At 40.5% G+C, this 26,947-nt stretch overlaps 2 protein-coding genes across 2 annotated transcripts in view; both read right to left on the bottom strand.

Moving 5' to 3' along the window:
• Nucleotides 1–17,870, bottom strand: part of LOC117377308 (melatonin receptor type 1A) — a 30,085-nt gene extending 12,215 nt beyond the window's left edge. Inside the window, exon 1 of the mRNA XM_033973691.1 lies at nucleotides 17,615–17,870. Within this exon, the coding sequence (XP_033829582.1) occupies nucleotides 17,615–17,870 (256 nt within the window). The remainder of the gene's footprint in view (nucleotides 1–17,614) is intronic.
• Nucleotides 17,871–23,543: 5,673 nt separating this feature from the next.
• The window catches only part of fat2 (FAT atypical cadherin 2), a 193,255-nt gene continuing 189,851 nt past the window's right edge, over nucleotides 23,544–26,947 (bottom strand). Inside the window, exon 30 of the mRNA XM_033974109.2 lies at nucleotides 23,544–26,381. Coding sequence (XP_033830000.2) covers nucleotides 25,831–26,381 — 551 coding nt within the window. The 3' untranslated portion in view covers nucleotides 23,544–25,830. The remainder of the gene's footprint in view (nucleotides 26,382–26,947) is intronic.

The following is a 26,947-nucleotide window of genomic DNA, read 5'->3' as shown; positions in this document are numbered from 1 at the left end:
AAATCTTGCCCCAGTACAGATTTATTGCATAAGCAGCTCTTGAAGTCAAAATAAGTCTTCTGTGCACTGTCTGCATCTAATTTCAAAGTACTGTCTGATAATCAGGAAGTGTAATGTTAGCATGCTAGTTGCTGTTAGCTTTACCGTGACAGCAAAACTTCACTCTGAAAGTTATGAAAAGCAAGGTTAATAATTAGGATGCTCAATGCATAATGGTAAGTAACCCTATTCCAATCAGACTCCTCAAAGAAGCCCTCCCCCTAATAATAGATTCCATCCATAACATAATAAATATGTCGTTAGAAAATGGCTACGTTCCTCAGTCCTTTAAGTATGCTGTGATTAAACCCCTTTTGAAAATCCTGATGAACTAGCCAACTATAGACCTATCTCTAATCTTCCCTTCCTCTCAAAAATTCTAGAACGGGTTGTGGTGAAACAGCTCTGCCGCCACCCGCAGGACAATAATATATTTGAAAATTTTCAATCTGGATTCAGAGCTCACCACAGCACAGAGACTGCACTGCTTAAAGTAACAAATGACTTACTACTAGCTGCTGATAATGGGCTGGCTTCAGTCCTGTTTCTACTGGACCTCAGTGCTGCGTTTGACACCATTGATCACAACATTCTACTGCAGAGATTAGAATGTGACATTGGAATCAGAGGGACCGCCCTCAATTGGTTTAAATCCTATCTATCAGATAGGTACCAGTTTGTTAGTATAAACCAGAGCACCTCTCCCTGTTTTAAAGTAGCCTGTGGTGTTCCACAAGGATCTGTGCTTGGTCCAATCCTATTTACTCTGTATATGTTGCCATTGGGTAACATTATCAGAAAACATGGCATTAATTTTCACTGCTATGCTGATGACACTCAGCTGTACTTATCAATGAAACCAAATCAGACTGATCAAATAGATGAACTCAGTGCCTGTGTGAAGGACATCAAAACCTGGATGACCTTGAATTACCTGCTCTTAAATCCTGAAAAAACAGAGGTCATTGTCGTTGGTCCCAAAGGTCAAAGAGATTCTCTGTCGGACCAGATAATCTCACTTGACAATGTGAATATAGCTTCTAGCCCTACTGTAAAAAATCTTGGAGTCTTATTTGATCAAAATCTCTCATTCACAGCCCATATAAACCTAGCTTGTAAAACCGCATACTTTCATCTGCGAAATATAACTAAAATTAGAAATATTTTACCTAAAAACGATGCTGAAAAACTCATCCATGCATTTGTTACTTCCAGACTTGATTACTGTAATTCTCTGCCCGCCGCCTGCCCCTGTGCTATGGAATCAACTCCCTGCTGATGTTAAACAGGCCCCCACAGTCTCTGTCTTTAAGACCAGGCTTAAAACCTTCCTCTTCGGTATAGCTTATGACCAGGTTACTTAGTGAGGGAGTTAGGGAGTGACATTAAAACCCGGGATAAGATAGGCTGCAGTAGGAGATAACTAGCTGGGAGAAGTATGGCAACCTGAGCACTATCTGCTTTGTCCTATTTTCTCATCAGCAATGCTATTCACATGTTGTCCCCTGTCCCACTCCCCCTGTGGAGTGTAACTCTTTCAGATGCCCCAATGACAGCTGGACCCTCTCCTCCTCTCCGCCTGGCCCTCCTCCACCCGCCTCCCTCCTCCTCGCCTGGCCGATTTTTCTTATTTTGTCTGATTTTTCCTGTTGTTTGATTTTCCTATTTGTTTTTGTGTGTAGGCAGCACGGTGGCTGAGTGGCAACACTCATGCCTCACAGCAAGAAGGTTTGGTTCGATCCCTGGGTCGCAAAGGCCTTTCTGTGTAGAGTTTTGCATGTTTCTCCCCGTGTCTGGATGTGTTTCCTCCAGGTACTCCGGTTTTCCCCCATCAACCAAAACATGAACGCCCTTCGAGACAACTGTTGTTGTGATTTTGGGCGTTACAAAAATAAAATGAATTGAATTGAAGTAAGTCTACAAGTGACAATGCTTTATGTTGACAATAGGAAACCGCTTCTTGATTTCATTTATGATTTTAGTTTGTGCCACTTTACTTCTAGTACAGATTTAGTTTAGCCCTGTTTTTTGTTTGAACCGGGACAGAACCAGGACTAAACCAAGACTAAACCAGGACTAAACCAGGAATGAACAAAGACTGAACCAGGTCAAAACCAAGTCTCAAGCCAGGACTAGATTAGGACTGAACCAGCTGCAAACCATAATTAATCCAGGACTACACTCAAATCAAAAAGGAAATTATATAGTCATGTTTAACTTTTTTTTTCTTACTATTAAACTATGTCTTTAAATATTGGTTATTAGTTTAGTTGGTCTGGAATCATGAAAGCCTCAAACACATATATTTATTTAATCTATCTACCTCATCAGCCTCATTCTGTCACCCGCAGGTCATGAGATCAGCAAAAACGTCCTCCTCACGTCATGAATTTATCTTCAGTCACCGCTTCTAGTGATTTAACACATAAAGTTTAACATCTTTGACACTGATGATATGTCACTTGGATTCTAATGTTTTTTGATGCACTGACACAAGAGTTTGATGGTTTATGGAAATTAGTTTTTGCAATAAATTTGTCAAAATTTAAAGGTAGAATATGACCTGCCTCCTTGTCAATGCCCGATCTCGTCTGAGTCTCTTGGATGGGGAACCACTGGAAATACTAGGTGCCTCAGTGAGACAGAAGTGGCTAATGCAAACTGCTGTTCTGTACATAGGCAGGACACTTTATCCACATTGCCAAGTGTGAATGTGATAGGTTAAAATGGTACTATATGCCCCTAATACAGTGTTCTTTTCTTATACACAGTGATGTGCGTCATAATATGATTTCATGCTAACAGAAAATAGTTAAAACCAGTAAAAGGTTTGCAATAAATAGTCCAAAACATTATAAATACAATTAAAAGTTTGTTAAAATGAGTATTATACTGTGTTCAATGTGTATTGTATTTCTCTGTATTCCTGTTATTTCACTCAAGGGAATTGTAATCATATCTGTAATCGGCTACTAAGCCTGGGATTTTTTGAAGTGATTGGTAATGCCTTCACCCACCACTAGGGGCATTTGTGCTGCTCCTCCTCATTGCATTAAATCCCTGCATGAGGAAAGACAACTGCAAATCACTCTTGTGATTTATTCCTTTATTATGACGTAAATGTTACCAAATGTTGTGTGCTTGTGATCTGTCACTGTTGAGAGAGTTTGTTGTTGTTGTATCATGTTGAACTGAAGCTAGAGAAAACGTTTAGATGGGCTGCAGTAGGAGATAACAAGCTGGGGGAAGTATGGCAACCTGAGCACTATCCTCTGCTTCCTCCTATTTTCTCATCAGCAATGCTATTGACATGTTGTCCCCTGTCCCACTCCCCCTATGGAGTGTAACTCTTTCAGATGCCCCGATGACAGCTGGACCCTCTCCTCTTCCCCGCCTGGCCCTCCTCCACCCGCCTCCCTCCTCCTCTCCTGGCTCTCCTCCTCTCCTGGCTCTCCTCCTCTCCTGGCTCTCCTCCTCTCCTGGCTCTCCTCCTCCTCGCCCGGCTCTCCTCCTTGCCTGGCTGATTTTTCTTGTTTTGTCTGATTTTTCCTGTTGTTTGATTTTCCTGTTTGTTTTTGTGTGTAGGCAGTACGGTGGCTGAGTGGCCTCACAGCAAGAAGGTTTGGTTCGATCCCCGGGTCGCCCAAGTCTTTCTGTGTGGAGTTGCATGTTTCTCCCCGTGTCTGGATGGGTTTCCTCTATCAACCAAAACTTGAACGTCCTTCGAGACAACTGTTGTTGTGATTTTGGGTGTTAAATAAAATGAATTGAATTGAGTTTATATCTGTATTTTGGAAATTTTTCGAAATGTGTTAATTGTATTGTGAACTGATGCTCCGCCATCTTGTGGCCACACAAGCTAATGTACCAATGTAAAACACTGTTTGCTCATTACATTAAATCCCTGCATGAGGAGAGACAACTGCAAATCTCATGATTTATTCCTCTATTTTTAGGGGTGCAACATACACCATCTTCAGGGGTACAACACAAATGTTATGTCCCTCTCCATCTCTTTACTATATCTACCTCTGTTTCGCTCTGTTTCTTCATTTCTGTTTCTCTCTTTTCCCACCCTCCCCCTTTCTCTCCCTCTTGTCACTTCTCTCTTTCTCTCTTCCCTCTCCTCCTCCCTCTCTATATTACTGTTGTCTCCCCCCCCTCTCTCTACCTTGTTCTCTACTTTCTCTTTCCCTCTTTTTTTTGTCTCCCCCTCTATATCCCCTTTCTCCACCTCTCTTACCTTATCCCCAATTCTCTCCCCATTCGATCCCCTCTTTTCTCTCCTCTCTCTACTCCTCTCCCTCTCGCCCTCCCTACATCTCCATCCATCTGTCCTCTCCTCCCCCTCTCCCGATTACCTTGTCGTGACGGTGGGTGTAGCAGACCAAAGAGTGCAGACTCGGGGCAGATTTACGGTGTTTATTTACAATAGTGCAGAGTTAACAGTCAATAGTTCGTAAATCACAAACGGGGACAGGGAGCGGGAGGCAGGCCAGACAGGCGTAGTCCAGAGCGGGCAGGAGACATCCAGAGCCGGAGCACGACAGGACAAGACGCGGGAACAGGAAGGACCGAGCAGGAGTAATCCAGCAAGCGTGAGCCAGGGCAGGTGACGGGAAACAAGCCGGAGACCAAGACAGGACAGGAGGAGAAGACACACGTAGGATCCGGCACCAAACAGAAGGTAGAAACGCAGACAACGGCAGGAATGACAGAACGAAGGAACAACGACGATCACGCACCGAATTTCTAGTCCTGGCTCCTCTTATACACAGCAGGTGGTGGTGATTGCGCTGATGGGCTGAAGGTGCGCGCAGGAGGAGCCAGGAGCCCAGCCCAGATCCGGCAGGTGAGGGAGGGAAAGAGCAGAACAGGGGAAAACTAGGAGCGGACGGTGCGGATCATGACCATACTAAGGGCCACCTCCTGGTGGCCCAACGGACCAATAAGGGTGGGAGGAGGGGAGCCGGACGGAGGGAAAAATGTCACTGGTGCGGGCCGGTAGACTGTCCAGTGGGGCAACAACTTTCCAGACAACGGATGGACGACACAATGAGGTCCCTGGACGGAAAGCTGTGTCCAGCGGAGCTGCAAGGGTCCCACCGAGGGGGCAGAGGACACGAGGAGGTCCCTGGACGGAGAACAGTGTCCAGCGGAGCTGCAACAGTCCTGACGAGGGGCAGAGGACACGAGGAGGTCCCTGGATGGAGAATGGTGTCCAGTGAAGCTGCAACAGTCCTGACGAGGGGCAGATGACACGAGAAGGTCCCTGGATGGAAAACGGTGTCCAGCGGAGCTACAACAGTCCAGGCGAGGGGCAGATGACACGAGGAGGTCCCTGGATGGAAAACGGTGTCCAGCGGAGCTACAACAGTCCAGGCGAGGGGCAGATGACACGAGGAGGTCCCTGGATGGAAAACGGTGTCCAGCGGAGCTACAACAGTCCTGACGAGGAGGGGACAGGTTGAGAGTGGACCGTTTGGGACAGGACAGCAAGCGGGGAACAGGCCCGTGAACAGGAGACAGACAGGTAAGCAGGGTAGGCAGGTCGTGTTGTCCGATGAACTCCGAGTCTGCTTGGTCCATGGTTGGCGTGATCGTTCTGTCGTAACGGTGGGTGTAACGGACCAAAGAGTGCAGACTCGGGGCAGATTTACAGTGTTTAGTTACAATAGTGCAGAGTTAATAGTCAATAGTTCGTAAATCATAAACCGGGACAGGGAGCGGGAGGCAGACCAGACGGGCGTAGTCCAGAGCGGGCAGGAGACATCCAGGGCCGGAGCACGACAGGACAAGACGCGGGAACAGGAAGGACTGAGCAGGAGTAATCCAGCAAGCGGGAGCCAGGGCAGGTGACGGGAAACAAGCCGGAGACCAAGACAGGACAGGAGGCGAAGACACATGTAGGATCCGGCACCAAACAGCAGGTAGAAACGCAGACCACGACAGGAATGACAGAACAAAGGAACGACGACGATCACGCACCGAGTGTCTAGTCCTGGCTCCTCTTATACACAGCAGGTGGTGGTGATTGCCAGGAGCCCAGCCCAGATCCGGCAGGTGAGGGAGGGAAAGAGCAGGACAGTAGGAAAACTAGGAGCGCACAGTGCGGATCATGACATACCTCCTCTCTCCAGCTCCTCCTCTCCCTACTTTCTCTCGTCTTTCTCTACTTTCTCACTGCCTGTCTTTACCTTCCCCTCCATCACTCCTCCTCTTTTCAGCAGGTGATGTTTTGAGCCTTGTCACTTCTCATGACACTCAGACTCCATCAGAATCACATGTTTTTACTCTCCCACACCCGAGTTTTCCTCATACCACCTGTTTCATGATATGCTTTGAACCATGTTTTATGATTAAATAAAATGATTCAATTAGCAAAAATACAAGAAATATCAACATAGCAAAAAACAAAAAAACAAAAAACAAAACGGTAAATGGTCACGTTTTTATATAGTGCTTCATGGCACTCAAAGCGCTTTACATCAAGGGGTCAGCAGTTTATCAGACACTGGGACTCAATGACAGTTTTCATATTGACACCAGGGGAGCTACTGTCACCCACTAGCAACTAATTGACATAAACAAAAATGACAAAAACTAAACTCAAAACTTTAATCTTGTTTAATCTAAAAAACAAAATAGGTGAATAGCTCCTACAATATCTATTTAAATATTTTTCTATTATTATTCATTATAATATTTCCACACACATTTAACAGCTATAAAAGGTATGAATTTGCATATGTGTTCAGCAAGTTCTATTTTATTGATGTGTATCAACATGCTGGTGTATGTCTTATGGTAGCAGAAATGCTGTAATAAAGGCTTTTTCAATAAAAAAACAAACAAAACAAAAACAGAATGATTTGGGTTTTTGTCTCTGGGAATAGAACAGTTATTGTTTTATTTTATTATTTTATTTTAAGCCTTGATCCGGTCCTGTGCGCTTTGGTGTATCGCCCTCCAAAATTCAATAAAAACTTCATCCAGGACTTTAGAGACTTCTTAACAGGCTTGGTGCTTAACTATGGTCATTTTTTAATAGTTGGGGACTTCAAGAGGGAAGTCTGGGAGTCCCTGCTTAGACTGCTGCCCCTGCGACCTGGCCACGGATAAGTGGAAGAAAATGGATGGATGGGACTTCAATATTCACATCTGCTGTGAATCTAGACCTTTGGCCAAAGAGTTTTTAAATCTGATTGATTCTTTTAACTTAAAGCAGTCCGTGTCGGGCCCTACGCACGAGAAAGGACACACCCTGGATTTGGTGCTGTCTTTTGGTCTGGATGTAAACATGATTGAGATTTCCGAAACACACTTTTCTGACCACTTTATTGTACTGTTTTTTGTGGCGTTGTCTCGGTGCGTAGTTAGTCCGTGCGCACCAGCACATCGTCATTGAACTCCACAACTGCCTCTTTATTTTCTGGCGCTTTCAGTGCATATGGAATTATGAATAGTGACAATCTGGAAGATGTATCGCGGGATCATCTACTCTCCTCTTTCACTGATACTTGTACAGAGGTTTTGGACTCAGTGGCTCCATTCAGGCTTAAACGTGCAAAGCCTAAATCACAGCCGTGGCTTAATGATACCACACGTGAACTTAGGCGCACATGCAGACGCGCTGAGAGGAAATGGAAAAAGGATGGAATACAGGTTTCCCAGCAAATACTGAGAGACAGTCTTACAGAATATCAGCGGGCAGTTAAAACTGCTAAATGTAACTTTATGTCCAACCTTGTGTCGTCCAACTGCCACAGACCACAAATGCATTTTAACACTTTGAAATCTCTTGTAAATCCTTGTAACACAAATATTGTAGTGTCATCACCAATGCTTTGTGAACGTTTCTTGTCATTTTTCACTAATAAAATCTCTGACACTGACACCTGATGTGGTTCCTGTAGTTCCAACAGTTTGTAATTCGGTCTTTGAGCATTTTGATCCAGTATCTTTTTGTAATTTGAAGAAAATTGTCCAACAGCTAAAACCTTCCTCTTGTCCTCTAGACATTATTCCAAGTTGTCTTTTCAAAAATGTCTTTGATTCTATTGGACCTTTTATGGTTAAAATTGTAAATTCATCTTTGTTGTCAGGTTGTTTCCCAACTTCTCTGAAACATGCTGTTGTCCAGCCTCTCATCAAAAAGTCAAATCTTGACTCAAATGTTCTGTCTAACTTTGGACCGATTTCTAAGTTGCCCTTTATGTCCAAAGTTTTAGAGAAGGTTGTGTATGATCAGCTGCAGGCCTATCTCAGTTCTAATGAAATTGGTGAAAAATTCCAATCTGGTTTTAAATCACAGCACAGTACCGAAACTGCCCTCTTAAGAGTTTTTAATTACCTGCTTTTAACAGTGGACTCAGGGCAGTCTGCTGTTCTTTTGCTTTTAGACTTATCGGCAGCCTTTGACACGGTGGACCACGGCATTCTTTTAGCCCGCTTAGAGTCATGTGTGGGCATGAAGGGTACAGTTCTCAGATGGTTCCAATCATATTTGTCTAATAGGAGCTTTTCTGTTAACTTAGGATCGTATTCTTCTTCTGTGTCACCCTTAAATTATGGTGTACCCCAGGGTTCTACATTAGCGCCTGCTCTTTTTGCTTTATATACGCTTCCCCTGGGTGCTGTTTTTAAAAAACACAAAGTGTCTTTTCATTGTTTTGGGATGACATTCAAATTTATCTGCCTATGACGGCGGCCGATAGTCAGACCACAATTAAAACACTGCAGGACTGTCTCAGTGATGTACAAAATTGGATGAGCAGTAACTTTTTAAACTTAAACCAAAGTAAAACTGAGATTGTGTTTTTTGGTCAAACATGACAGTGTGATTGGGTCACTGTCTTCCTTCTGTCGTCCTTCAGTGAGGAATTTAGGAGTGATTGTGGACTCCATGCTCAAACTCGACAAACATATCAGCTCAGTTATAAGAACTAGCTTTTGTCAGCTCCGGATTCTGGCTAAACTTAAGCCTTACTTGCCTCTGGCTGATTTTGAAAAAGCTATACATGCTTTTGTCACATCGCGCCTGGATTACTGTAACTCTTTGTATGTGGGTCTGGACCAGGGCTCTATACAGCGTCTGCAGACTGTTCAAAATGCTGCAGCTCGGCTTCGGACCAAAACTAAGAGATGGGAGCACATTATGCCTGTTCTTGTCATGATCCGCACTGTCCGCTCCTGGTTTTACTCCTGCCCTGCTCTTTCCCTCCCTCACCTGCCAGATCTGGGCTGGGCTCCTGGGTCCTCCTGCGCACACCTGCAGCCCATCAGCGCAATCAACACACCTGCTGTGCATAAAAAGAGCTGGGAGAAGAGACTCAGTGCGAGATCATTGTCGTGTCACTGCATTCCTGTCTGTTCCTGTGTTCCTGTTGTGTTCCGGCCCTGGCTGTCTCCTGCCCACTCTGCCCTACGCCCGTTTGGTCTACCGGTTCCTGTGTTCCTGCTCACCTCCGGTTCACCTTCTGTTGGTACTTTGTCCTATTTTCACAATAAATACTGTAAATCTGCCCCGAGTCTGCATCCTTTGGTCCGCTACACTCACCCGTTACGACAGTTCTGTGCACTTTACATTGGCTCCCTATTGCTTTTCGGGTGAAATTCAAAGTGTTACTGATTGTCTTTAAATGTCTTAACTTTATGGGCCCAGCCTATCTTAGGGAGCTGCTGCAGCCTTATAGTCCTCCCAGAGCTCTGAGGTCAGCTGACCAGCTTCTGCTTGCTGTGCCTAAAGCTAGGCTCAAAACTAGGAGTGACAGGGCCTTTTCTGTGGCAGCGCCCAAATTGTGTAACAGTCTCCCTTTGTCTGTCCGATTATCTGAGTCTCTTACTCAGTTTAAGTCTCGGCTCAAAACTCATCTTTTCTCCCTGGCTTTTAATACTGTCTAGATAGAATGTCATGGTACTTGCACTGTTTTTGTATAATGTAATTATACCTCATTGTGTGATTATTTTTTTTTTTTTATTTTTTTTTTATTTTTTTTTTTTATTTTTTTTAAGTTTAGTTATTTTATGTGAAGCACTTTGGTCAGCTGAGGTTGTTTTTAAATGTGCTATATAAATAAACTTGAATTGTGCTTGTGTCTGCTCTGTAGTTATAATCTATGACACCTGCGGATCATTATGTTTTAATTTGCACATTTCAAATCACAATATTCATCTAAAACAACTTAACATGTTACAAAACTGCAGTGCCCAATAGACACTCATGTCACTGTGTCACAAAAAAGAGTTGGCATCTCCCATGAATAGCAGCAGATTTTTTTTTTCATTTGTAGCAAAATAAATCTCTCCAAATACAGCTTTGACAGTGTAAATGATCAAAGGGAAACAACGATAACATGGTTAAACGCTCTGAGAAGTCATTTTTGCAGAAGTATGCTTTAACACACAAACGTTTGCTACACATTATACCCAAAAGACAGCGATGTATTCCCTTGCAAAAAACACAACCTCAAACTGTTTTTGAATATCTTTTTTTTACATTTCTATGGAAGAACTCTTTATCAGTTATTCTCGATGAAAACATGCTGTCTTCTGGCATGATAGAACTGGACCAAGCACCAAGATAAATGAATGTCATCTGTAACACGTTTAAATCTCAGAAACCTCTATGTTCTGAGCCAAGTTTAACATTGTCTTCTGCCAAACCGCTTCATCTCATCTGAGCACAAAAGTTTGACATGTTTCTTTACATGAGAAGATTATCAAGTTGCAGCCATATCACCTCAATCAATCAATGCCTGATCTGGTCTGATCTAAGAAGGTGAGCAGAGAGAAGCAGTGACTTTAGTGCAAAGTGTTGTGTCCTTAGGTAAGACACAATGCAAGGTATAGTTTCTTTAGGTCTTAAAAAATTAAATACAATTGCCTTCACAAATCAACACTATAAACATGCACCCTCTGCTGGCTTTCTATATGCACAAACAAGCCTCTGATAAATTCACTTGTTTTTCTTCCACACCATTTTAAATTATTCAATATTTGTGTGTCCCCAAATAATTTCTAACATTAATGCAGGACCAGAAAGTCTCTTTGCTCAAGTATAAGGTATAAACAGTCAATCTCATCTCACTTATTTAAAGCTGCATTATGTCATTTTTCTGGAAAAGTGTCTGCCACCTGCTTGTCCCCATGGAGATATCACTTTTAAGTATTCCACAATATGGCATTGAACAGATTTATCTCCATGGAGACATAAAGGAGGCTAAATTACAGACCAGATCTGTGGACAGACACTAACAATGCATGTTTTTCAAGATAGTTTTGAACAATAAAACACCCATAATGTAATAAATGAGATACTTTTAATGCCACACTCTGGAACATTCCAGGAACATCTCCATGAAATTTCAAATTCCAAAATTTCACAAGTGTAGCTTTTCTCCTTTAATTTGCCACACAGTCCAAGAATAAAACCTGTCATACTTTGCCTAATGGACACCATGCGTTCTGTACAATGCCTAGATGATCAACACTGCCTGTAACATATAAACCTCTCATTTAAATACATGAATATATGGGACAGATGGCTCCACTGAATTGCATATTCTTCACACAATGCCAAAACTTCCCACATTACAGCACATTTTTCCCCAAATTAAACACGTTGAAAAGGAAATCTCTTACATTCACTGTTCCTCCTCTGTTCAAAATTTTAAAACTTAAAAACATTAACAAATCTAATCCTATAAGCAGCCAGTTGTAATGGTTCTAGGCTCTATTCATTCTTGGAGTCTTGTTTGTGTTTGTGCTTTGTTTCTGTAAATAGCCACAGACATTAGCCACTCATGAATATTCAATACTGCAGCGGTTCAGAGCTGTCTATATCCTGGATTAAGTTCTCTGAAAATGTGAACAAAGTAGATTTTTGAGAAAAGGAAATATTCAACAACACTCAATAACACTCTCTCCTCCTGCAGCTTGCCATTTGAGATACAACCCATCTCCACCGCAGCAGCAGAACCCCCAGCCTCGTCAGCCTCTCTACCTCCTCCTCTTCACCTCCACCAATGTTTAGATTCAGATTCAGTCATTTAGTGTTGTCATAATACTATCATTTCAAACTCAATTTTAAAACTAATCCCTCAGTAGGTTCCATAGTGGTCCATGGGTGTATGAGTCTATGTGTCTTATACTTGTGAAAGATCCAGCTCAGGATCATTCTAAAGATATTCAGGAAAAGTTTGAGTATGGCTTTTTTGATACCTGCTCAAATGAGTAGTTTTGAGTATTTAATTTTGATAATGTTGAGTTTTAAGATCGGTTAGTATCAGATTTTTGATACTTTTGACCACCCTAGTTGTTTCTAATGGCCAATGATAAGCTTGGGTCGTTTTATTGGAGCGGTGTACAGCCAATCCTCTGTCTGTAGTTTTGAGCAGACAGAAGACATGAAAGAAAATAATTTTACTATTTTTGTGTTTGCCTAATGAGTCCAGACTGATATATCTCTGTATGTTTTATACAGAGAAATACCAGTCTCTTGCCAAAACAAAATGGTCTGTCCAATCAGATTTGTGTATTTTGTGTAACGCATATGAAATGATGCTCATTGGTCACCTATCAATTTGAACAAAATCACATTTCTCTCACCTCATATTAACAGAGTTTAGTGCTTTGGTCAGTGATTCTGAGGAAATGTGTGATGGATGGATCATGAGTGTCCCTTATTGGCAAATCCTCCTGTCAATCAAGCCCATCTGAACTCTGAGAGATTCACTGGCCGGACTCACATAAACACATGAAGTATTTAAGAAGTGTGTATTCTGGATCCCAGGCAAGTTCATTGGCAACAATTAAAAACCTGTATTTTTTTATGTTCAGGAATAATTATTGAAAGACATGTTTATTAGTTTTTCATGAAAAAACATACAAAATTTAATTAAAAAGTTCAATATGAGGGGAAAAAAAAGTGTCATATCGCCAAGCCCTAACTGTTCTAACTAACTAACTATTCCAGACACTTGATTCACTGTCAAGGTGCAGTTTCAATATTGCTGCAGTATAATGGCCACATTTTTCCACCTTCAAGTCATTCAAAGCGAAAGAAATGGCCAAGGCTCAAATCTGTTTTAAAAGGTTAAAATTGAAATAATGAAAATCTAAACAAAATTTTGCACTGCAATAATAATACAAATTATAATAATAATTTAAAAATAACTGTATTATCTGGACTATAAGTCGCTCTTTTTTTCTTTTTTAACCAGGAGTGCGACTTATACTTGGATGCAACTTATATGTGAAATTATTAAAATATACACAGTGATCCTTCGCTATGATGCGGTTCACCTTTCACCTCGCTGTTATGCTGATTTTTTTTTTGGTGCAATTTTGGATGCTTTTTTTTTTAAGTGTATGAATGGGCATTGTGTTGTGATTGGCTGTTGGACTGTAGACCATTGTGTTGTGCGTCCTGATTGGCTGTTGGACTGTAAACCATTGTGTTGTGCGTCTTGATTGGCTGTTGGACGGTAGACCATTGTGTTGTGTGTCCTCATTGGCTGTTGGACTGTAGACCATTGTCCATCAGTCTCCTCCATGCCGTGTCTCCTGTGCAGTGCAGAATGTGTTCAGCCAAATTTACATAATTGCTTGATCGCAGTGTGACTCTGAAGTGCTGTAGAAGTTTTCTCCCCGACAAAACCCACAATGTCGATGAAACATTCTGCACCGACAAATTTCAGAAACGCCTTGGACTTAAGTGTTTCTCTGCACGGAGAGGTGCCTCTGTGGATACCGCTGGAGCAGAGGCAGACATGAACAACAAATTTAAAGCGATCATTGAGGGAGGGGAATATAATCTACAAAGGTTTGAACTTTGAGAGTGTTTAAACAAGAGAGAAATGTGAGAAAATGTTAATGCATGTGTGAGAAAAGTGTATAAAGTGTGTGGTGAGGCTTTTTACAGTCTTAAAATATGTATAATATTTGTAAAAAATAAAGCTGACTAATTCACGGATTTCACCTATTGCAGGCTGTTTTTAGAACATGATTCCCCGTGATAACAGGGGACCACTGTATTGATGTCTTTGTTATTGTCACACTGACAACTCTGTGAGGGCACTCTCAGCTGGTTTACCAGTATGGCAGCCATCTACGTCTGGAGGGGCGCTGGCTCTATTTCCAGAGCAGGAGAAGTTGTTCAGAAGCGACACAGAGGATTAGGATCTAATTCAATGGATTTAGTGATTTGGAGTGAGATTGAGAGTAAACTTGTTTTTTATGCTTTAATTATCCGATTAACTGTTAATATCTTACGTTAACAAACCAGACACATATTCAGTTCACTGTCTATGCTTCATATACGTGTTTATGTATGTGTTATGTAATGGTTGATTATACATGTTACAGTTCACTTGTTTTGACCAATAGACGGCAATGTTGTGTTTGTAATACCTGTTATAAAATTTACTGGACTCGTTTTCTTTTCTTTCTTTTATACATTTCATATTTAATTTAATAAGACCATAAAGGTGGAGGGGAGGACAATAAAACGATGGAATTTTGAAAGAAGCTGTAATCATAAATTCAATAACTGTGTTATTATGATGAGGCTATTATACTACTATTTGCCATCTGAAGCAAAAGCTTAAGTTTCACTTTTGTTTTCTCCTTCTGGCGATTAATAACAAAGGCAGCGCTGCAGAGCACGTGCTTTTTGTTTTGATAACTTTAAGATTTCACTTTGTGGTTACTTGAGTGAAGGAGGATGATTATGGCGCTTTACGTGGACTCATTTGGTTGCATCTTACGCACACGTGCTCCACATGGATATATTTACACCACATTTACTTGGGAATTGCACTTTTACCAGGACCAAGGAGGAGTTTTTTTTGGTGGAGTTTGATTCATATTATGTGTTTGGTTTGACCTTTACGTGCGGATGCTGCTCACTGTACAACACTTTGACTTTGAGGAACTGTAAAAGTCCCGCACTGGTGTCATTGTTTCTTCAACTCTTCTGTTATCGATAAGAAAATACACTGCGCTTTTGGCACTTGGCACAGATGTTAAAACCCAATGTCTACAATGAGTGGTGCCATTTGTTGGTGCAGGGCGCAGTTGTGACTTGTGTTGTGACTTGTGTTGTGACTTGTGTTGTGACTTGTGTTGTGACCTGCACTGCTGTTAATTCAGTTGGCAGCATATGATGTTTTATCTCAGAACAGCCTGGTCACACTGTCTGTCCAGCATCTTACGAGAAATTGTACCTAGAAAGTGTAAACTCATCGTTTCCCACCAAATTGAAACAATATTGTAAATGTTTAGTTTATCATAAGTTTAGTTTAAGGTCATGAAAACTACTTCCTGTCTCCCAGTTTTGTTTACGCAAATGTGACGTCTTACCTGACAGAGCACTATTTAAGAAACAATTGAAAAGTAAAATTCGGTTTTACTTTGGCCTGCTAGTAAACAAACCAGTGGGTTTGTTTACTAGCAGGCCAAAGTGGTATGTATATTTTCCATTCATTCATATGCTATTTTGTGTGTATATGTAATATGAGCCAGAGCTTATGTTATATTTTACGTATTTGCTAGCTCTACAGTGTCAATTGTGATGAAGAAGTAAGACCACAGTAAACATCAGTGAAAAGAACTCTCGTGTCTCTTGTGTTTGTGGACAAGCTGCATATTTTACATTAGCATAGCACATCTGATTGTTAATATCTTATGTAAACATACCAGACAGTTCCTTGTCTATGTGTTATGTTAAAGTAATGTACTGCTATTCAGCCTGTTGTTTTCTATTTTATTTTTATTATTATAACTTGTCTTTAAAGATAAAATGTCTGTTCATGGTCTCAGATTTTGTCAAATAAATTTCCCCAAAAATGCGACTTATATATGTTTTTTTCTTCATTATTACGCATTTTTTTAAAGGTGCGATTATACTCTGGAGCGGCGTATAGTCCGGAAAATACAGTAACTGTTATTATGAGGCCAAATCTGTTTTGTGCACAAATCTCTCACTCATGTCTCCTGCTCTGCTTCTGTGCTGATTCTTGTGTGGGTTCAGCATTAATCAGTTTAAAAATGCATACAAATATCAAAGAGAAAGATTTGTTTAACAAAAAAAAAAAGATCCAGTTTCAACCATTCATGTTAAGAAACTGTTCAAAAGATCTACCTCGTTCACAAATGCCACATCAAAACAGACACCGGGGTGATGTGAGTGGAGTGTCTTGCACAAGAAAACAACAACAGAATGTCAATATGCAGGATTTGAGCTGTCAACCAGAGGACAAACACTAACCAACTGAGCCATTGTTATTTTCTGAATCTCTGAACAGGAGCAGAGACTGGAGTAACAGGAGGAACCAACTGCCTGACTATCTCAGAAAACTGTCTCTGTGTCATGGTGCAATATCACAGCAGCAGATCCAAGGTACAAGGACTTTAAACATTCAACTCTCATTTGTGTCTGTTTAAACCCCTTCTGTTTGGAGTGTGTCTTAATGTTTGGTTCATTCAGTGCAGAGGATTGAAAAGAAAAATTAGCATATTCAAATGTTCACGAGTCATTAAAATTCATTTTGTTGCTGCTGCGAAACAAATGGGTAAACCCATATGCAATCGGGGAAAGATTGGACTCCAATTAAACATATGGCAAATTTACATAATTTATTTGTCTCAATTAAAGGCGCAATATGTAACTTTTCTATTGGACGCTCTGCCACCTGCTTGTCTCCATGGAGATGTTATTGCATTTCCTGGAATAGTATGTCATCATACTCATACTGTATCTAGAGTTTATTTAATTAAAGGTCAAAAAGCATGCATTCTGTGAGCGGGGTCGCCTCTCCACTTGATCTAATCTGTATTGCCTTGAAGGTGCTTCCATTTTGTCTTCATAGAGATAGATAAGTTTAATGTCATATGTGGAACATTCCAGGCAACATTGTATTATAGTATTACTTGCTGTGACAATCTCCCATCATTCATTTCTGTCAGTCAGTGTAGAGCTCAGGAGTTTAACCCACAACTTCCTTACTGACAGGAGGACACAGGATAACCACTCTGTCACAGTAACACAGTGAGGACATGCACACTCCACTCAGAGAGATCAGGACAGGAGGCCTCTGTGATGTGCCTTTACAGGTCCAGGACAACTCGAATTTTTGAAAATGAAATTTGTAGAGGGCGCTAGAGAGCCATTTTGTGAGATGATGATATGATTTCCATATCATTAAGTTCAGTTTGCACATGTGCATAAACGCTCTATTAGCTTTTTTCCAACAAAAAATATGTGAAAGTAAAATAATTTTTTGAAATTTTCCACGTACCACTTTCATACTAGGCCATGTGGGTGAGTGCCTCAATGTGGATGAGTGCCCCAATGTGGGTGAGTGCCCCAATGTGGCACCTGATTTTCCCAGTACTAACCAGGCCCAGCGTAGCTTCTGATATCTGACAAGATCAGGAGGTTTGGCCACAAAAAATTGTAATATTAGCTATGTTTTATCTCGTCAAATCCACTTTAAGGACATAATCGCAGGTGGCGCATATTAGACTAGAAAAGTTACATAGTGCACCTTTAAGGGAGTTTGGGGGTCGTTACCTGCTTTTCTGAGTTTGCGGTTCCTGAACACGGACACGATCACGAGCAGGTTCCCGATGACGTCTACTACAATGGTGGCGATGAGGACCCCCGCGAGCAGCGCCGTGACCCACGTGACCTGTGCTCCGTGCGCACTCCCGTCCTCCTCCGCCACGGGCGCGCTCACATTACGCACCAGAGCCAGCGTCGCCTCCGCCGGCGCGCGCTCAGGATCCTCCAGGGACATCAGCTGCGGCAAGAGCCTCGCGCTCCACATTCAGCACCGGGGGACCACCTCGTGACCGAGCGAAGCTGGGACAGGGTGCGCCATTTGGGGAACATGGAGTTGAGGCGGGTGGATCAAGTAGAGAAGACCAATGCTGCTTTGAAATAAAAATAAGATAACCAACTAGGCTTATCTAAAAAAAAAAAAAAAAAAAATCGTGCTATTTCCATATTTCCAAAGAACAGAAAATATAATTTGCTCGGATTCTATCAAATATTATAATATCAGCATAAAGTTTGTGTCTGAGGTTTTCCTGATTGCTTCTGCAACATTGTAATAGTATTTTGGTCTGGCTGGGATGGAGAGAAAAATCGCATTAATATGGTCTTGTTCAAAACATGAAAAATCTACAGTAAAATAATAATAATGTGACCTCCATCAAGTTTATGTGGCGAGGACTGAAGCGGGAAAACAGCATCCTTTTTGGGAACATGCGCTTTACTGTCCCGCTGTAAAGTTTTGGAAGTCACTACTTTGTCTTTTTGTTGTTTTTGGATTAAACTTTGGATAAATCTCTTTTGTGGATGTAAAGACCTCCACGGATAAGTAAGAACAGCATCAAACGAAGCCAGGAATTGTGCTCAATCTCCGGAATGACAGTGCAGACAGAGCCGCTGGATCCACTGTCAGTCCTGTGCGTGGAGCAGCTTTAGTTTGGAAGATTATTGGTCCTTGGCCGTCTTCATTTGGGATGTAAATTAAGTCTGGAAAATAGCTCCGGGACATTCTCCGGGGCTCGCTGCAGACACTGGACAGAGAAACGCGCTCTCTCTTTGAGCATTCTCTTCATAAGAAGATACATTTTTTTGTGGAAGTCTGATCGTTGTGCACAGAGCAGAACGTTGGATAAGAATTGGAAGAATTGGAAGTAACACGTATAACAGCATGAGAGAAGCCCATATGGAATTTGGTTCTTCTTGAACCGAAGCTGGAGAAAAAGTCTAACCCAAAACTACTACGCAAACTGGGCTTGATTTTCAGACAACAGGGCGCAAATCCTTACATTCCTGGAAGTTTCTTGACCTGACAACGCACATCTCCAAAACTGAATTTGCCATGGAAAAATCTTTTGCTACAGTTTGGTTGTTGTTTTGATCTCTGAGGAAGCTGACACGTGACTGTGGAAAGTTATAAAGTTGTGTTCTGTAGATTTTCAGGTTTAAAATCTTGGAGATGTTCACCAGTTCCGCGCTTCTTGTCCGGTTCAAATTATGAATAAAGTTCATTTGCGTAAAGTGTCCTTTAATAAACCTTTTCATGCACAAAATCCAAACACGTTTATCCACGCTCCTTGTGCCATTCTCCCACGCGGTGTCGGATTCTCTCATTCATTCTCTGGTCCAAATCCGAGCGTCTGCGCGCCTTTTAACTCTCTCAGTCCATTTCTCCTTCTCTATCTCTCCATCCTCTCTCCTCCAGCTGTGAACGTGCACTTCTGTCACACACCTGTGCGCGACCATTTCCTCCTCCTCTCTTTTCTCTCCTCTCTCTCCCCTCTCCGTCTTTATCTATCCATCCTCCACACATCTGCACGCGTGTCTCTCTGTCCTCTGCTCCAGCTGTATCTGGTACCTCTCCGTCTTTATCTCTCCATCCTCCACACATCTGCACGTGTGTCTCTCTGTCCTCTGCTCCAGCTGTATCTAGTACGTGAGAATGCCCCCTTCATACAGTTGTAGTGCGTAAAGATGAATTTGTTCATTACATCAAATTAAAACTCATTTAATTGATAAAGTTCATTCATACAGTAAAACTAAGCTGAACCAAACCAAATAGTTTACAATTAGTACCCTATTTGTTTGCCTTGGCAATACACAGAACTAAACTTATAATAAATAGCACAGTTAGGATAAGATAAGATATGCCTAAGACGGGCAAATCCACGCTGATTTTCAAACCAAAGAAAACCTCTACAGGACAGTAGTGTTATCATTATTGGCATGGTATAAAAATAATATTCAGATATTTTTGTCAATATAATCCTCCCCAGTAACCCTGCAGCCAGTTAGTTGAATTTTCATGAAATTCAAGTTGAAACACTGGAAAGCCAGTAGAGGGCGCCACTGGACATATTTCACAGACACGACACTCACTGCCAGCTGCTGTTGTAAGGTATAAACTGATGGGAAGAATACTTGTAAAAATACATGTAAAAACGCAACATAGGATTAAAAACAGCTTTATGTTTGTTGCACATTTACTATGACTCACTGGAGATGGAAAAATCACACACACAGTGTTTTCTGTTTTTCTCACTAATACAGTGCAGTTTGGTAAAGCTGATGGTGGCTGGTGTCTGCCTGATGCAAAGGCAGACATCAGCATCTTTAAACAGGGGTATTACATGTTACCTTTTTCGGTTTGATTCAGTTTATTTTTTGACACTCTGAGCACCCCTCCCTTTGCTCCCAGCACTAAGACACTCCCCCTTCAGAGTGCTATCACAACACAATCAGGGTGCATAACGCTAATGAAACTACTGCACATTGCATCAGGTTTGTAAAGTATCATGCTTTTGTATATTTCTGAAAAATGTTTGTATGGAAAAATGGATGACATAGACTTGTGACCTGAGCTTTGGAATCGTACTGCCAACTGTAAGGAGGGCTTGAATAGGGCCCGGGAGAAATCACTAGATTACTTAAACATGCATGGATGACATTTAAAAACTCTTCAGGAGGGTTTTTGATGAAAGAACATTTATAACTGGGTAGAAAGCTGCAAAAAGGCAATTTTGCATAATATCCCCCCATTAACCCTTGCTCATGTTTCCTTCGCAGTTTCCTTACCTTGCCTCCTATGAGCTTTGGGACATCACTTACAAAAATATAGCACATTTGATTGGTGTCTGAATGGAGGATAGGCTGATTATAGTGGTCTTGTTTTGTCACATATGGGCCAAACATTAGCTTATGATTACATTGTGATTCACGTTTATGGCTTCTCATTTCTGCACATGTGGAAGTGGGTCACAGTAATTCACCAGTGCAGCCCTACAACCATTATTATGTACAATCAATGCAATTTTAGCAGAAACGTCCAGAAAAAAGCAGGTCAAAAAATAGGTTTTGTTGAACTTTGACCCTGCTTCTTTGTCCTCTTGCCTCGTCATATAACCTGAGCCACAATAATCGCCAGAAAATAGGTTTTTAAACTCAGAAAACGTGTGGTATTCTTGTAGAGGACGTCATATGGAGACAAAGTCAATGGGGAGTATAGGGATAATCATATTGTCATCGTTAAATGTTTTTGAGTTTGTTTACGCTAAGGAATGCATAAAACTAAATAAATTCTGAATATACTGATGTGGTGGCTATAGTGGTTTGGACAAGAAAGTTGATATATCATTGATTTTAAACTAAGGCTCAGCAATTAATCAACATTTAATCAAGATTTAGATTGAGCCATGTCTAATTGTCAGTGGTCAGTTTTGGTCTTTTTAATAGAGAGGTCTACAGCCAATCTCTGCCAGGAGTATGTGGTTTGGAGCAGACATTTTTTTGTTTTGAATGTCAGTAGTTAAAAGTATAGATTCTTTATGTTCAGAAAATATACAATTATTATCATTATTATTGTGGGTTACAGAAGCTCAGTTGATCGAGCACTTGTACACTGAAGGTCAGATCCACTGACCCACAGGTTGGTTGTGTGACTCCCACAGATGAACGCTGTCTTTGTGTGATTGGGCAAAACATGTATCCCACCTCACCCCAGTGTCTGTGTGCACTGGTATATGTGGGTGAATTCTCACAGTGGTTCCTCGACTGGTTCCTTGATGCAAAGTGGTTTGACTGCCTTGAAGATGGAAAAGCACTATATAAAAATGTGAATTTTACCAGTAATGAAAGGTGATTAAATGTGTTTTTAAAGAGACAAAGCAAAGTTTCAAAAACAATAATCAATCAATATGATTTAAAAAAAAGCAAACAACTAACTAAATTTTTTGTCATATCAGCCCTATTTTCAGACAACATAATTACAGTACCACTCCCCCCCCCAACTTATAATAAACCTTCCAACCCTAGACTTTTATCAAATGTAATTGAAGATACGTGTTAATATGCAGTCCACTCCCCTGAAAGTGGTGAATGAAGTACTCTCTTGTGTTACTTAAGTAAAAGTGCAGATACAGAGATAAAATGTTACTTAAGTAAAATTAAAAGTATCATATGCAAATTCTGCATACGTTTTTAGTACCCATATTTAAAGTATAATACTTTTAATTTCTAAGAGTAAAACGTGAAAGTGTTGTTAGCTTGTTAAAGTGTTAAATGTAGTGATACTGATATAGACATATTATGGCCAAAAATAACAATAACAATCAATTTCTTAATTTTTCGTATGCATTTTGTGTATTTATTTTGTTTGCTCAAAGCTGAAGTTTGAACTCAAAAACATTAGTCCAGATGTTACGACAAACAAAATAACACCTCAAATCATAAGAAAAGTACTTTTTCAGTCCAGTTAACAAATGTAATGGAGTGGATACCTGCTATCGAAGTAAATAAAAAGTATCTGCTAAAAATGTTACTTAAGTAAAGTACAGATACCTAAACAATCTTCTTAAGTACAGTACTTTACTACTTCTTTACCTTCCACCAATCTCTATAGAAGAGCTAAGATGAACTGCTACTGTGTATATTAAAAAAAACAAAACAAATATGAATGAGTTTTCAAAAGTCTTTGTTCCAACTCCAAACACAGTCAAATTTAAAGTGTTATTCAGCCATGATTACAGTCTTCAGAAAACAGTGCCAGGAGTATCGTTTTTTCATTTTTTTCAACAAACTTTCAACAAAACCAACAAATAACTGAAATAATGATACACCTATGAGATATGTGTTTTGGCAGAGAACAGTCTATACAAATAAACACAATAAATTTGTTGCGTCTCCTCCCTGCCCTAATTTTTCCTGTTATAAACTTCTGTATCCTGATATTTTGAAGTTTTTATATTTCGAAGACATATTGGCCTTTCGCTTTGCCTCGGGCCTGAAATCTGCCTCACTACCTCACTGCCGTCTTCAGTGTTTTAAATGAGTCAAAACAAAAACAAACATCCTTTTCATACACTTTTTTCAAAAATCCTCCAGTGAGGTACTCCTCACCAGAAGCTTCTAGAATGAGCCCGGACTAAACTAGGTTTGAACCAGGACTAAAACAGTTCTGAACCAAGACTGAGCCAGGTCTGAACCAGGATTGAACCAGGACTGAACCAGGTCTGAATCAGAATTAAACCAGGTCTAAACCAGGACTGAAAACCAAGATTGAACCAGGTCTAAACCAGACTCAAACTGTACATATAAAACCAAGCAGTAAAGTGAGATTAAACTAGATTTAAGAAAGAACTAAACCAGGACTGAATAAGGACTAAACCAGGACTGAAATAGTCACAGTAGTATTGCAGTGGCAGCAGTAATAATAGTAGAAAAATGTACTGTACTGTTAAATCCAATTTCATGATTTACAAATAAATCTTGACATCATGTTTATTCACCTGTCAATAACCATGAATCATCATTAAACTGTAATATTAAGTCTCACCATGATTTGACCACAAAAATGAAATCAATACGTAGCACCAAAGCAAAACATTTACAATAAAATCTTTATTCATTATCATTTCCTGTCATGATGCTAGTGTAACATTACAATATTAACATGGCTCAGCAGAAACTCAGAGAAACTCAAGGGACAAACATGGGAAGGCCTACATTGTACAAAAAAAAAAACCAAAAAAACAACAACAACAAAAAACAAAACAAAAAAACAAAACAAAAAAACAACCTTTATCCACAAAATCTAAAAAAACAACAACTCAGAAATGTCACGGTACATTCAATTCATCTGCACAATATGAACAAACACATTGCATTGTTCTTTCTCATAAAATACAACATATTTTCCTTTTTTCTTTTTCTTTTTTTTTTTTTTTTTTTTTACTGTAATTGGCATAAACATTGTGAAATATAACATTGACTTGACATTTTTTCATACGACATTTCAATATTGGCACACACAGAACTGCAGAGACCTGGCTGCCTCTGTATTTTACCAGGTTCACACAAAACAATGACCTAAAATACAAATGTACAAGTTTACAGTGAAGGCACCATCAGGCCTGGGGAAAGAAGATATGTGATCAGAGGTATTAAACCAGGGCTAAACTGTGTCTGAACAGATGTTTGAACCAAGACTAAACCGGGTCTGAACCAAGACTAAACGAGGACTAAACGAGGACTAAATGAGGACTGAACCAGGACTGAACCAGGACTGAACCAGGACTGAACCAGGTCTGAACCAGGACTCAACCAGGACTAAACCAGGTCTGAACCAGGACTCAACCAGGAACTCACAATAACGATCTCAAATAGTCCACAATGCAGCCAAAGTTTCAAAGTATACAAAAGAAATCTCATTGATAGTTTAGCTTTGTTGTCCTAGTTGGTTCTAGTTATAGTAGTAGTAGTAGTATGAGTAGTAATAGTACAATCAGTAGTAGTACCAGTTGCAGTAGTGGTTGTAGTAGTAATACAGCAGTAACAGTAGCAGCAGTGGCAGCAATAAAAGTAGTAGTAGCCATGGTGGTAACTTTAGTAGGTTGTTGAAGTAGTAGTAGACCAAAAAAATCCTACGTTTTCCCCACGTCTGAATGGGTTCCTTGTTCCACAGTGACACAAACCACAGTAACTTCACAATAAAACCTCTTCCTCTGCGATCTTTGTTTTTGTTTAACCTGAAGATCCAGCCCCATCATTCAGTACAAGATAAAACATCTATTAAATATTTTCTTAAAATGTGCTTAACGTCAAATGTACTCCCACAATTCTTAACTGCCGTCTTAATAAACTCACACCTGCTTTTGACAGATAAGCAGTCTTTATTTTCCCATAATGCAACAGCCTTGGTTATCAGTTTTGTTGTAAATAAATGCATGCACGTGTCTGAATGTCACTTTTGAAAACCACACATTGCATTGTAAACATAGATTTAGATAGGAAATTACCACAACAATACATTCTCAGTAAGAATAATTACATTTTTGGAATGCATTTAAAAGTGCTTGTCTCCATGGTGATGTTATTGCCTTGCCTAAAATGTTCCCAAATATAGACATGAGCAGATATGACTGTAAATGTCGGATGGCGTCACTAGGCCTGTCACAACAACACATTTTAATGCACAATATATTGATACAGAAGAATATTGTGATAAATGATAATACTGAAAGTACTTTATGTCATTCATACAATTAAAGTAAAGCGAAATAATAGCATCATGCAAAAGGTGTGAGCTGCAGCAAAGAAAAAGCAGAATGAATTAGCTATAGAAGTCTCATAAAAGTCTCACCACTTTTGCAAAGAAAAAGTACACACGATAAATACTGAATCCCAAAATATACTGGCTTTCATATATTGAATGACAAATCAATATTGTATTTATTGACAGGCCTAGGAGTCACCTACTTGTCTCCATGGAGCTAGACAGACCCTCCACTAGAGAAGTTGTGTAGTGCTCCTTTAATGAACCCACATATTTTATAGCTGTTATTTACTTTGATTCTAAAATACTGCATATTGTGCTATGATCATTTGTCATTTAGCCAACTTGAATAATACCCTTACAGTTTAACAACAAATACTGAGATTGTTAAAGAAGAACCCGCTTCTTGTAACTTTGTGAATTAAAACCTTATTATGAAGTAATTTTTTACATTGTAATACTCATTAAGAGGTTGCGAGTTAGACTCTTGAGCTCTCTGAGTGTGAATGTCCTCCCTGTGTTTCCGTGGCATTGTGGTTATCCTGTCTCCCCCTTCCTTCATCCAAAGACGATGAACCGGAGAATCTATTGAATTGGATTGAATACAAGTCCATCTATATTTTTTCAGAAAAGAATACTGTCTTTTTATATAATTGTTTTTTGGTGCAATTTTTTTTCACTTAATTTCTCAAAACATAACTTCCTCACAGCTGCCATAGTCACTTCCCACCATACTACTCCCATCGTAAGACCTTTGAATCTGCCCTGTCGCATGTGGTCTCATTTGGGGTTGCTGGTTCGATGCTGAGGCAGGTGTAACTTCTGGATTCTCAGCGTAGGATGGCATGGCTACACTTAAACGCATACTCAGCCTCTTGTAACCTGTCGACACATTGTCTAAACTGCGTGTGTGGTGTTTAGTGGGATAGTAGCTGATAGCCATATATTCGTTGGGGCACTGGTTGGTGGGTAGAGGGAGGCCATTGGGACCCAAAAAGTCATCAAGATTTTGGTTACTGTAGCAGGGGGGAAGAGGGGCACGCCGGTCGGTCCGCTCCAGAGGGAATGGGAAGCCTCCGAAGCGGGAACTTCGTCGGGAGTCCAGGGTGGAGTCCAGCGTGGAGGTTTGTGTAGAGGGGAGAGGGGAGGGGGAGTGAGGCGAGGGGGAGGAGGTGATGTCGAATGTGGGGAATTCCTGGACAGTGGGGTGGCCGTAGTAGTCCGGGTCAGCAGGGTAAACTGAGGAGAGAGGACAGAGAAGAGTTTATTAATTTTGAAAAAGCTCAATTCATGGAAAAACAATAGCAACATTGTGCAGCAAAATTCCGAGCCAGAGGCTTATCAGTCTGACTTTGAACTGTACCTCCACACTTTCAAATAAATTTGGTGAGAGCATTGGAGGATTAACTCTGAGACAGTCCAAGGACAAAACAGAAGCAGGACTGTGATCAAGGCGTTTGTTAAAGACACACATGCTCCTTAAATATGGATCTGACTGAGACCAGCAAATGATGTTAGGATATTAAGATGATTTAATCCAAAAAGTTTTAAAAATACAAATCTGAAAGACACCTGACTACTCCTTCTACTGATACTGCTGGTACCATGTGACTACTGATATGTTACTACTACTTTTATTGATACTACTACCGCTACCACTGATAATACTACTATTGGTGGTTTTCAGATTCTCAAATGTAATAATATCATCATCCCAGATGGACGACAAGTTCCAGAATTTCCTATTAATTACATTTTACTATATATTACAACAAAAAACTGCATTTTAACAATATTACTTTTAC

This window comes from Periophthalmus magnuspinnatus, chromosome 10 (assembly GCF_009829125.3).
Source record: "Periophthalmus magnuspinnatus isolate fPerMag1 chromosome 10, fPerMag1.2.pri, whole genome shotgun sequence".
NCBI lineage: Eukaryota > Metazoa > Chordata > Actinopteri > Gobiiformes > Gobiidae > Periophthalmus > Periophthalmus magnuspinnatus.
This window is presented reverse-complemented; position numbering and strand designations above follow the sequence as displayed.